The sequence below is a fragment of the Spizellomyces punctatus genome, assembly GCF_000182565.1.
Source record: "Spizellomyces punctatus DAOM BR117 chromosome Unknown supercont1.11, whole genome shotgun sequence".
Taxonomy (NCBI): domain Eukaryota; kingdom Fungi; phylum Chytridiomycota; class Chytridiomycetes; order Spizellomycetales; family Spizellomycetaceae; genus Spizellomyces; species Spizellomyces punctatus.
In genome coordinates this window covers 860,386-871,033 of record NW_015971547.1, presented here as the reverse complement: position 1 = coordinate 871,033, position 10,648 = coordinate 860,386, and the positions used below count along the sequence as shown (strand labels likewise).

At 47.6% G+C, this 10,648-nt stretch overlaps 4 protein-coding genes and 1 non-coding gene across 5 annotated transcripts; 1 reads left to right on the top strand and 4 right to left on the bottom strand.

Annotated features, from left to right (window-relative positions):
• Positions 1-71: 71 nt before the first annotated feature.
• Positions 72-143, bottom strand: SPPG_10141. The gene has a single exon. It is a non-coding gene; the product is annotated as a tRNA-Gly (tRNA).
• Positions 144-213: 70 nt separating this feature from the next.
• Positions 214-3,830, bottom strand: SPPG_06364 (uncharacterized protein). The gene is made up of 14 exons (XM_016754576.1): positions 3,468-3,830; positions 3,313-3,409; positions 2,936-3,245; positions 2,657-2,864; positions 2,519-2,591; positions 2,234-2,463; positions 2,040-2,162; positions 1,872-1,975; positions 1,630-1,805; positions 1,388-1,564; positions 1,221-1,321; positions 1,037-1,136; positions 758-969; positions 214-692 (listed from the first exon to the last, which is right to left on the bottom strand). The coding sequence occupies exons 1-14, from the start codon at positions 3,570-3,572 to the stop codon at positions 384-386; spliced, it is 2,325 nt and encodes a 774-aa protein (XP_016606721.1). The 5' UTR covers positions 3,573-3,830; the 3' UTR covers positions 214-383.
• Positions 3,831-3,887: 57 nt separating this feature from the next.
• On the bottom strand, positions 3,888-5,808 carry SPPG_06363 (uncharacterized protein). Its single transcript, XM_016754575.1, has 7 exons — positions 5,674-5,808; positions 5,344-5,578; positions 5,161-5,259; positions 5,031-5,090; positions 4,528-4,965; positions 4,366-4,451; positions 3,888-4,302 (listed from the first exon to the last, which is right to left on the bottom strand). Exons 2-7 carry the CDS (start codon positions 5,502-5,504, stop codon positions 4,166-4,168), a joined length of 981 nt encoding a protein of 326 aa, XP_016606720.1. The 5' UTR covers positions 5,505-5,578; positions 5,674-5,808; the 3' UTR covers positions 3,888-4,165.
• Positions 5,809-5,917: 109 nt separating this feature from the next.
• On the top strand, positions 5,918-9,279 carry SPPG_06362 (uncharacterized protein). The gene is made up of 14 exons (XM_016754574.1): positions 5,918-6,140; positions 6,209-6,443; positions 6,510-6,651; positions 6,715-6,825; positions 6,897-6,992; positions 7,050-7,128; positions 7,201-7,308; positions 7,360-7,437; positions 7,493-7,647; positions 7,715-7,992; positions 8,078-8,335; positions 8,392-8,457; positions 8,521-8,725; positions 8,783-9,279. The coding sequence occupies exons 1-14, from the start codon at positions 6,091-6,093 to the stop codon at positions 9,169-9,171; spliced, it is 2,250 nt and encodes a 749-aa protein (XP_016606719.1). The 5' UTR covers positions 5,918-6,090; the 3' UTR covers positions 9,172-9,279.
• A 10-nt stretch (positions 9,280-9,289) lies between these two features.
• On the bottom strand, positions 9,290-10,637 carry SPPG_06361 (ribosomal protein L2). The gene has a single exon (XM_016754573.1). It carries the CDS (start codon positions 10,621-10,623, stop codon positions 9,397-9,399), a length of 1,227 nt encoding a protein of 408 aa, XP_016606718.1. The 5' UTR covers positions 10,624-10,637; the 3' UTR covers positions 9,290-9,396.
• Positions 10,638-10,648: the final 11 nt, after the last annotated feature.

Below are 10,648 nucleotides of genomic sequence, written 5' to 3'. Positions count from 1 at the left end.
CCAGAAACTTCCTATAGCAGTGTAGGACAGAGACAGATGCAAAAATGTAAATGCACGAAACCCAGCGTGAATGCAACCACCGGGATTCGAACCCGGGCCACCTGCTTGGAAGGCAGGTATGTTAACCACTGCACTATGGTTGCTTGACATCAAAACAGAGAGAATGCTAATCTGTCATGAAAATAACACAGTCAACGTCCAGAAAACCCCGTTTCCCAGTGCGAACGAAGAGAGAACGAAGACCAGTTCAAGGAATGGCTGTCTAACCAAATGTCAGACCAAAAACAAACGTTTATCAACACATACTTCGAACCGCAAAAATTTCCCCCAAATATACTGCTACAACTCTTGTCACTCATACCATATTCCCAAAATTGAAAAGGTTATCGCCTTTCCAACAGTGACACCAACTCCCACAGCTCCTCCTCGGTACACTCCAACTCCTTCATGGCGTCTCGTTGCTTTTCCCTTGACCGTCCTCGTTCCGAAACTGGAGACGGCGACCTCTGGACGCTCTTGCCAGGTGGACGTAAAAAGCTGCCAGATGCAATTGGGGGCGCATCGACTGCCAGATCCACGCCAAGGCGCTCACGCGCCGTTTCTCCTATACGGTCGCGGAAAACCTGAAATAGTACCTCAGCCCGTTCGAGCGTGCTTTCAAGAGGTATCTGGTTGGATAAGTCATTTATAAACTATACTAAAAGAGTCAGAGATAAATCATTTCCTTGCAAAAAAAAAAAAAAACATTGTTTCTTGCCTTCAACGTCTCATCGAAAGCCGCCTTTCCCATTAAGTCCTTTCGATGGCGATTCAAAATTGCAAGAGCGACGAAAAGATGGAAATGCTTGGTCAAGGGGCATACCCACAACGTCTCCCAAAGCCGCATACAGTCTCCAAAGTCAAACTCGCGCTTAAAAAGGATCAGAAGCCATCGGAAACAGCAAAACAGGTTGATGCTATCCGTGCTCTCTGCCAGAATATCACAGTATATGAATACACTGCCAATTGTAAAATAACCCCTCCACAGCCAACTCACCCATGTGCGCGTACAAATATGGATCGACAAACTTAATGAGAAGCTCCAACCGCCGCAGCTGTGAGCGCATTCCACTCTGATCTCGGAAAAAGTTTGACTGCTATCAATTCCCATTGAAAGGATACCTTATTAGGGACACTGTCGCACAACAAAATATCGTGGTTTCACCAACTCTCATGCGCACCATAATGTTCATGAACTCTACAAAGGACCAAAATGAGTCGGTTTCATCCTGCATTACTACCAATATCGGTGCTAGTAGGTCGTTCATTCCTTGGACATAACCTAACGTAAGGGGCACTAGTCAGCTCACAATGCACTTGTTTGTGGAGAGTGAGGTTCCTAACATACCTAGCTCAAAATTATAGACAGTATAGGTTACGAGAACATTTCGCAACATCTCAAGATTAGGATTTGCCCCGATAACCTCTTGCATGTCCGATGGCGACACGGAAGTGGCCCCATTTGTTTCAGTTTGTGGGCCAGCAAAGAACGGTACGGTACGATCTGTGCGAACAACATCTTTTTCTAAACAAACGAGTCAAATGAATGTCATGAATTGCATCATCCGCTCTCCAGCTCATAGTTCTTACCAACGCGATATTTCCGCTCTCGAATCTTTGTGACCACGTCAGCATCTTCCTTTTCATCGCCCGCCTGTGTCTCCCGCTCCTCAAGCTTGTGCCCGGCTGCAAGAGCAGCTGCGTCCGCGTTCGCCGCATCCGTCAAGATGGCCATCCATTGAGCTTTCATATCTGCATATTGGGCTCTAAAAATATAGTACAGCGTCAAAGCCTGTACAGGTGTACGATGTACCATCTATCTTCCTGCTCGCCTTTTCTCCTTGACTAGTTCCGCACGTTCCACCTCGGTAGAGTTGTATGGATATACTTTTAGCAGGTATTTCCACACGTCGACGCGTATGTCGGCTTCCACTCCCTGCCGTTACAGCCGTTTAACCAGCCGGTATTCATCAAAAGGCACGCTTCAACAATAACTTTACCCCGACAAAAATGACCGCCTTGACCTCTTGCTCAGAAACAGTTAATCGCCCTTCGGTATCATACCAGGATACCCATTGTTCTGCAGAAAGGGGCCGCCCTGTTCGATGATGCTGTCGTCCTGCCTGAACCAAGAAATTGAACAGTATTAACAATCCAATGTAGACTTTCCGTGACATCGAAAGTCGCAACACACCGCCAGATTTTCAAAATCCCGCGTTGTATCCTTGGTGGGATCCAGCAATTGCGGTGGGTGTTGGCCCAGTCTGCTCTGCAGTTCTGCTGCAAAGACCGCAAGATAGTGGCCAGCCGGTTCATATTCCTCCAGTAGCGCCTCAGCTTCTCCAGAGGACAGAAAGTAGGAACGGATGTTTTGGGGAATGAAAGGAAGGATTGGTCTAGCTAGGGGGTGCTCCAGTACCTGGACTGCCGTTGATGTGAGTAGTTTACGAGAGATCTGAGCATTTGTTATGGGTATTACCTGTCGTACTCTTGGCGTAGTTTGTCACTTTCGAAAATCGCTCTAGCATATTCCATCCAGCACCCTCAATTTTCTATGATGAAGGAATGTCAGCTCTACGGACACCTTGCGACAGTCATCAACTAGTATAGTACGCACGTCTGCCATAGGCTGGCCAACTATGTTCGTGACAACGTTAAATCCGTACGTTCCAATGCGATGTATCGTCGAACCTTGGGGAATACTTGGCCATCCTTCGGGCCATCTATGTGGGGACTCTGGTCGCGTTACTTCATTAGATTTTGGCCTGAGATCATAAAGGTATGGAGTGGAGCTAGAAGGGCGCTCCTCGTCGTCCTGGTTTCTCCTAGAAGACGCGGCTGGTTGCATCAGTATGGGAGCTCTTCAAAAAACATATTATGGCGCCAAAGAATGTACCTTACTAGATCCTTCCCTATCGCCGAGAACCAACCGCGCAATTCCGTCTCAACATCGACGATGGAAGGAGCTCGTCCGGATTCGTCCTTCTCAAACCATAAATCTGGCAGTTGGGCACCCTCAAACGTCAGCGTTACAATAAGCCTCACTAGGCAGATTTCTGCACCATCCGCAAGGGTGAGCTCGTTTGCAATTCCAATGGTTTGAATGTCGTCCAACGGAGCCGAGATGGCTTCAGTTATCGCCGAGAGCGTCTGGGTTGGAGTTGTGACGAGGGTGGTAGAGTCAGGTCGTGAAAAAAGCGCTCGTGCTGTCAACTCTTCCCTATCAGCAATCCATAGAGCTCCGCCCATTACTAAATTTAAGGCACCACTCACCCTTCCTTGTTTTCCCAGCGACTTCCAAATACATGTGAACCTCATCTGCTGGTATGGTTCTCCGAGGTACCCAAGCAAAAATGAATGTAAGTGGTTCCTATGAATGTAGTAAGTCAGCTATTCAATTCGGTCCAGTGCGGCCTAATAACCTATACCTCCTGCTTTGCCAAGCACAAAAATCCCATGGTAGGGTTCATCTCATCTGTTCGCATGGAAACGCACGAACTGACAAAAAGTAGGCCAAGCTTGTCGGACGACATCGTGTCACAAGACGTGGAAAGCTGGAAATCCCAGTAGAACCGAAACCAATGGCAGTTTGACTGGAGCAACTTCCCTAGAAAGTTGCCTTGTATCGTCCTCGAGTGCCACCACTGCCAACAACCGTTTCAGATGATGGTCTTCGCCCTTGACTAGAGATATATCAGGAATCCAAGGCAAGCTGTGTTTCCTGGGGGTTGAGTTGGGGAAACTTTTAAAGTGGGCGAAACGCACAAAACGGGAAAACGCTGATCTTGGCAGTGGCTGGCAGGCAGCTTGACATTGAGCCTGACCGTGAACCTGTCATCAACTCACGTGAGAGGATTAGGCAAGCAGCAAGTCTTCAAATTAAAATCATCTAAATGAGCACTGAAGCTATCAAATTTCTATGAACGGGTGAATACAAAGATCCCTCTTTGGAGCCAATGAACAAATTCTTGAATCTTCAGGGACGGAACCCAGCAGTAGCTAGCTAATTTGGCTGCTGAAGAGAGAAAGGGGCGGAGAGATAGGTCGCAATCGTTTGCTTTCACATGTCTCTAGAGACCAAGCAACTGCCGGTTCATACGCTTTGCGCTAATAGATAAAGCCGTAGCTACTTGTCTTTTTCTTCTTCCGGGATAGATGTCCAGCAAGGCAGTACTGCAAGTGGCTCCCTACTTGTTGAATAATCCTGGCGAATGTGAATTGGAACGCCCTGTCGAGCAAAGCACTTTGAAAGTCGCGTCGATTCTAATAACCGCGGTATCAGGCGTCAAGCTAGCAACATTACGTGCGAGAGCGCCACATACTCACCCGTCATCCCTGGGAACGTCTTTGGTGGGAAAACATCGAGAATGTCTGTCATTACGCTGCCTTTTGCTTCTGATACCTTACCCTCTCTGCAGGCAGAAAGCAAGAAAAATTAATAAGAAATCGGAAGATCCCGACTGCCCAGTAGTATCATTTGATGCGCACAGATTCAGTTGTACCAACAGAAACTTCAGGCGATATTGCCCCTTAGTCCGTACAGACAAGTCGTGAAATACAAAGAACATGCCCAGTTGCCCGTCCGGGTCTCGGAGGATCTCACAGGGAACGACGGTAGATCCGACCAAGGACTGATAGTATCGCGATTGATCAGGGGTTGACGAACCCGAACGTGATGTTGCGTCAAGTGGTGATGTATTTATTAGGGTCGTCACCCCGGCAGTCAACGGATCGCGTGTTGAGTCCTCTGTACACCAAGGTCGGAATCTTTTTCGATCGGACACAGTGCCCGAAGGGGGTTCAGCTGGTTGTCCCTCATCGCTGCCGCTACCTATTGCGCGGGGATTGACCACGATGCTGCAATCTTCAGTGCCATCTGGAGAGTATAGGGCAACGTGACAAATCCATCTTGGAGTTTCTTCGGCCCTTTAATAAAGTCAGTTGGTGGACTGATGCACTCGCAGTCTAATAATGAGAGATCTGATATTCACCTGACAAGCACATCTTCTCCATCTGTAACAAAAATAAGCTGCAGTACTGGTGGTGGGTCGCTGAGGAACCATACGCATCTCAGACATCAGCCACACACACAGAAATATTCCTAAAGACGAGCGTACGCACACAAGCCGTCGATCTTTGGTGTCAGAAAAGCCACACATTCTCGCACGTTTTGGTTGTTGTCGGAGGATCAGCTTGAAGCGACCTCCGTCAGAACTTCCTCTGGAGACATTGTGGATCGGCAATTAGACAGCGTCCGCCGTGTGTTTTAAACCTTCTGTAGTTCATAGGATACTTAGTACGTACTCTGTAACATGATGCGAGGGTGAAGCCATAACTGTCCGGTTGACGGCCAGCGTCAGGCTCCCTGATGCGCAAGTCAAAAGCGCTGGATAAAATAATATGGCTGCTGAATAGCACACGTAGCACACTCCTCCTAAAACCACCGCACTGCCCGATTGATACATATGTTACAGTTGAATGTGTCGATGCAGTCGCTCGCAACAGTCGGGGGAGGCTTCTGGAGGCAATGGCGCTAGTTCTGTTGGGAGGAGGAAAACGTGAGGTCGAGTCCTTGAACCGGCAACTACCGACATCTGGTAACCAATCAGAATGCTTTGATCTGCTCTCACGTGCCTCAGCGTTCTGGTCGCTGATTATTCGAATTCGATATTTCGATATTCGTCATTTGGATGCAGGGCAGCCCTCCGATGCACAGCGCTGAGATGCCGTACCTGATGAACCAACCTCGCCCGCGTGCAATGAAGAGACAACGATGGCTTGTTGCTTCCGATTCCCGGAGGATATTTTAGCGCCAGAACGCGTGAGAACCTGGGTAAGCTAAACATTATTATTATTTTGGTAAAGTCACCGTGCCAATCTGCCACATCCAGGTTCATTTGACACAGTCAACTGTTGACCATCGTGCCAAGCGCGATCAGCGAGAGATCGCGAATGACTAGCTATCAGCCAGTGTCGTAGAAGTCTGAGTACGGCTATGCTATCAAAGCAAATTGGGAACGAGAAAACGACTTGGCCACTTACGTATCCAACATGACCAAACCGATGTCAAAGGACAGGCTAGACACCGTATCACTGTGGAGGTTAGTCCCGGACAGTGATTGTAACTGACTTCCCTCAATAACCTTCATTGTTATCAAAAATCCTATAGTGAGGCGCAGTCTTTTGAACGTGCGCTTCGAGAGCATGAGCTCCGCAAACGTCAGCAACGCAGCTTGGCATTGGTAGATACAGATGCGGGACGCCTTCGATTATGTCTTTTAGAGCTTTACGAGGACTTGATAATAGTCGACCCCACCTTTGCCGCTGCAAAGAATGTTGATGATAAGCTTTGGAATGTTGTATTTTACGTGCGACTGGAAGAACTTCGCAGCTTGATCCGAAAAGTCCGTTGAATCCTGCATTTTCGGATCTGGCACAGTATAATCTAACGTATATTTTTAAATGTGCAGTTACAGATTGAGCCGAATCCATCTCTTCTTGCCGCTTCGGAGGAACTTCAGAACCATTTGAATATGGCTATTAGCTTTTATCAAACATTGCTATTAACAATGAAGAGTACTTTCCAAGAAGATTTGATTGCTTTTGGCATTGGTAGGAAAGGGTTACCCTTACACTTAATTTCAATGACGGGATCACTCATGTCCCGGGATATAGAACAATATGCATGCAAGCGAGACGCTCATGATGAACCGCTGTCCGATGTGCAAGTAAAGCTTTCGCTTTTCCAGCTGATCCATAAGTGTACTGTCTATCTTGGAGATTTATGTAAGTTCTGGTTACTGTGTGCATTTATGCATGTCTTAGTGGTGCTTGTCGCTCATCCTTGATTGAGATAGCACGGTATCGCGAGATTCACAGTCTCAGTAATGGAAAGAATTGGCAGAGCCCGCGCTATCACTACCTCAAAGCGATTAGAATAAATCCAGACATTGGTAAGTCAATGGCCTGGATTTGATTGCGATCGATGTAGAGGCTGATGTGCTTTTCAGGTAAACCCTACTCACAACTTGCTATCGTCGCCAGCTATACGCGAAGTGATCTTGAGGTGATTTACTGGTACTGCTTGAGGTCAGTTCTCCCTACATATAAAATCTGCCCAAATGCTGTGTGTGCGCTGTGGATATTGAATTTTTTTATTAGCCTGGCAAACCTCAATCCTCATAGCGTCACGAAAGAGAATATTACCGCTTTCTACAACAGTCAGGAAACGAAAGCGATGCTACAGTCCTCTGAACCGCAGTCCTCAAGGTACTATAGCACTCTTCCCTGTTGCAAAGTGCCGCGCTCACTGTTATTTAGGTTCCCATTGCAACAAGCAACCACCGACTTCCTGTCATTCCATCGCCAGACTTTCGATCCAGAAAGCGTAGTCATGAGGTGGGCAGATCCCTTCGCTTCTCTTGCTTGGTGTTTGCTAATTCCTTGTCTACAGTGACTTGCTTTCAAGTTATGTGAAGACGATAGAAATAGTGCGTGCCATTCCGACTACATCATCGCAGGCTGTTCCTCTCCCTGATTGGTTGCGGATGGTGATGCCAATATTGGCAGCGACATACTATGATATGGATCAACGCTTTGGCAAAACTGGTACTTTGATCATCCGTCCCAAGCGTACAAGCTGGTCTCAGAGTCACTAAATTCACCAGGAGCATAGATCAAACGGCCGTGCGACATCGAGTTCGGATTATTCAAGTCTTTCTTGCAGCGATGGCGTTCGATTTTCTGGCTATCATGCTTGATGTTCTCCTCAACAACATGACCGAGACCGAAGTTGCGATGGAGACCCTAGCCGAGTCTCCTGATGCTAGCCGGCTTTTCGGCTACCTATCACCAATTGCCCTGATGTGCGCCTGGCTAGAAATGAATCTTAATGTGTTTGTGATGTTCTTGAACTACGCTAAAACGATTAAGGAAGCGGAAGTCGTATTACCGGTAGATATAGCATCTCCTGGATGCAGCTTCTTCACTTCTGTAAAACTGAGTGCTCATAGTGTTACAACGTTTTTCCTGCGTACAGACAGTCACCAAATTTTTACGATCGCTTGGAAAATTTGCGAACATTATATCTTCTTTTGCTGATATGGATGGAAGCATTGACTGCCTTCCAGAAGATGCGGACTTGCTCGGCTTTTTGCCCTTGCGGAATTATTACCAACAGTTGGACCTGGAATCTATCGAGGATGTGTTAAAAGACAGGCAATCTGCTGTATCAGATCAGATGGCAATTCGAATGGCCAGGGTTGCCCGTTTTGCCAAGAAATTGTCAGAAGATGAGGTATACCTGTCCTTGCGAGTTTTGGTTTTATCTTGCATTGAAGTAAAAGCATATAGCGAATTAATTTCTTCCGCTTCAATGAAACTGATGGAACCTTCAATGTACTTGACGAAGACGCCAAGGTTGGTGATATTCTGTGTTGGTCGTGTGGAGTTTGGAGACGGCTAACTTTGTGTCTTGTATAGAAAAAAGAAATGCACAAATTAATGAAGGCTCTTGCTACTGAAAGGCTAAAAGACCAAGTTAGCACACTGGAGCAAAATATCAACAAACTAAAAGAGCTGTCTTGCCCCATGATTTTAATCGATACCAATGGATATGTACACCACCTGGGACTCGTGAAGAAATGGTTGGCGTCCAGAAAATCGATTGTTATAGTTCCCATGGAAGGTAGGTCAAAATCGAATACTTAACAGCATGATTGATATTAACTCGGCATCATCGCAGTTATTGATAACTTGGACCGCCTCAAAAAAGGTACCGAAAAAATAAATGCTAGAGCCCGCGAGGCGATCCGGTACCTTGAGCAAAGGTTCAGATACCGTTCTGAATATCTTCGGGGACAGCAGGACGAGGAACGCATTGCACTATGGGACCGAGAGGGCACGCTGCCAAACTCTGCTGGCTTTGTGCCAAAGCATATGCGATCAATTCTTGCTTGTGCTCTGTATTATCAGACTAGAGTTGCACCGCAGCCGTTGGATGAGACGGATGTACCTTTTGCCCTAGTAACGGATGATACTGCTTTAGCAGAAGTTGCGTGCGGCGTAGGTGTGGTTGTACGGGGCGTACAAGATTGGAAGATGTTTATCGAAGAGAAAATTAGGAAGAGGTGATAAATGGTACTGCTTATGACCAGCTAAGAAACTTTGCATCATCGAGGAACATGACTGCTTTCCCACAAACAAATCACAGTTGTGCAGTGTTGTCGCAAATTATAGGCCAAATACTTGCGAGGTGATGTGCATGGCATATTCCATTACCGGAAGGCCACCAGCGGTAATCATATCTCATGGTGCATATATTATTAATGTCCCTCTATTTGATGCTATGTCCCACAATCAAGAGCGACCCAATTTCGCCTCCCGCTTCGTCTTCACAACATACCACTTCTTTCTACGAACGGTCTTCCATCCCTTTGTTTTCCAACCCCAAGGACTCCTCGGATCCTTGCCGCCCTTACTTTTACCGCCACCTCCGTGAGGATGATCCACAGGACTCATCGCAATACCACGAACAGTAGGCCTAATCCCCTTTCGCCTACGTGCACCAGCTTTGCCCCAGTTACGATGTTGATGGGCCTCGTTGCCTACTACACCAATGGTCGCACATGCGTCCACAGGAATGAGACGAACTTCCTTGCTGGAAAGCCGAACTTGGGCCATTCCTTCTTGACCGGCGAAGAGAAGTTGCCCTGATGCTCCAGCAGATCGACAAAGCTTTGCAGGTCCATCCGCCTTCAGGCCTATGCAGTGAATCTCCGTACCGACCGGGATGTCCTTGAGCATGAGACAGTTTCCCTTTTTAATCATTTGGTTTTTAGGGATAGGATCCTCCCCGGCAGCAGGTTGGGGAATTCCCTCCCGCCATGATTGCACAATATCGCCTGGGTTCACATCAGCCGGGCGAATGATGTAACTGAACTCATTGGTAGACAGATTTCGTAGCAGGGCGAGTTCAGCGCTTCGGTTGGGGTCGTACTCCAAACGAACAACCTCGTGTGGCCCGGGAGTAGTACGATGGAAATCAATCATTCTCACGCGCTTCTTGTGCCCTCCACCACGATGGCGAACTGTGATCTTCCCAGTGTTGTTCCTTCCACCAGTGGATCGCTTGCCGTACGACAGACGCTGAATACAACCTCCACGCCAAAGATGAAACCGGGTAGGATGCCGACGGTTACGTGACCCTGGCGATACGGGCTTGTAAATCTTCATATTTCCCACTACTTTCCAGAAGCGATTTTCCATTACAGGACGCTCGACCTTTGGTGGTTCGAGACCTTCCGCCTTCAAGCGTTCCACCCATTTAAAATATCGCTTTTGAGGCTTGGTTATCTTCTTGCGATAAGTGCGATGGCGAACTTGCAAGATGGCATTTGGTATGAAAAGTGGGATACTTCGGAGGGTGGACGTTCGCGGGAAATGTGCGCAAGGTTTGGGGATCAAAGGTGTGGTCAGGGAATGAACCAGCTGCCGCCGTATCAGTTGCGGTGGTCTCTGACCAAAGGACGTTAATATTGGCCGTCCTCCACACCTCGCTGCCACGAAAACCATCGGCGGCGACATCGCTGCTGTGCGGTATCTGGCAACC

Bases quoted from the DNA above. Each gene is read 5' to 3' on its own strand.
- SPPG_06362 (XM_016754574.1), top strand. From the start codon at position 6,091: ATGACCAAACCGATGTCAAAGGACAGGCTAGACACCGTATCACTGTGG. The intron at 6,652-6,714 runs GTAGGAAAGGGT...CCCGGGATATAG, and splicing joins TTTGATTGCTTTTGGCATTG to AACAATATGCATGCAAGCGA. The intron at 7,309-7,359 runs GTACTATAGCAC...ACTGTTATTTAG, and splicing joins TCTGAACCGCAGTCCTCAAG to GTTCCCATTGCAACAAGCAA.
- SPPG_06364 (XM_016754576.1), bottom strand. From the start codon at position 3,572: ATGTCGTCCGACAAGCTTGGCCTACTTTTTGTCAGTTCGTGCGTTTCC. The intron at 3,410-3,467 runs GTATAGGTTATT...CTACATTCATAG, and splicing joins TGTGCTTGGCAAAGCAGGAG to GAACCACTTACATTCATTTT. The intron at 2,865-2,935 runs GTACATTCTTTG...CGCGTCTTCTAG, and splicing joins ATAGGGAAGGATCTAGTAAG to GAGAAACCAGGACGACGAGG.
- SPPG_06363 (XM_016754575.1), bottom strand. From the start codon at position 5,504: ATGTATCAATCGGGCAGTGCGGTGGTTTTAGGAGGAGTGTGCTACGTG. The intron at 5,260-5,343 runs GTACGTACTAAG...CAATGTCTCCAG, and splicing joins CCCTCGCATCATGTTACAGA to AGGAAGTTCTGACGGAGGTC. The intron at 4,452-4,527 runs GTGCGCATCAAA...TTCTGCCTGCAG, and splicing joins CTGTTGGTACAACTGAATCT to AGAGGGTAAGGTATCAGAAG.
- SPPG_06361 (XM_016754573.1), bottom strand. From the start codon at position 10,623: ATGTCGCCGCCGATGGTTTTCGTGGCAGCGAGGTGTGGAGGACGGCCA.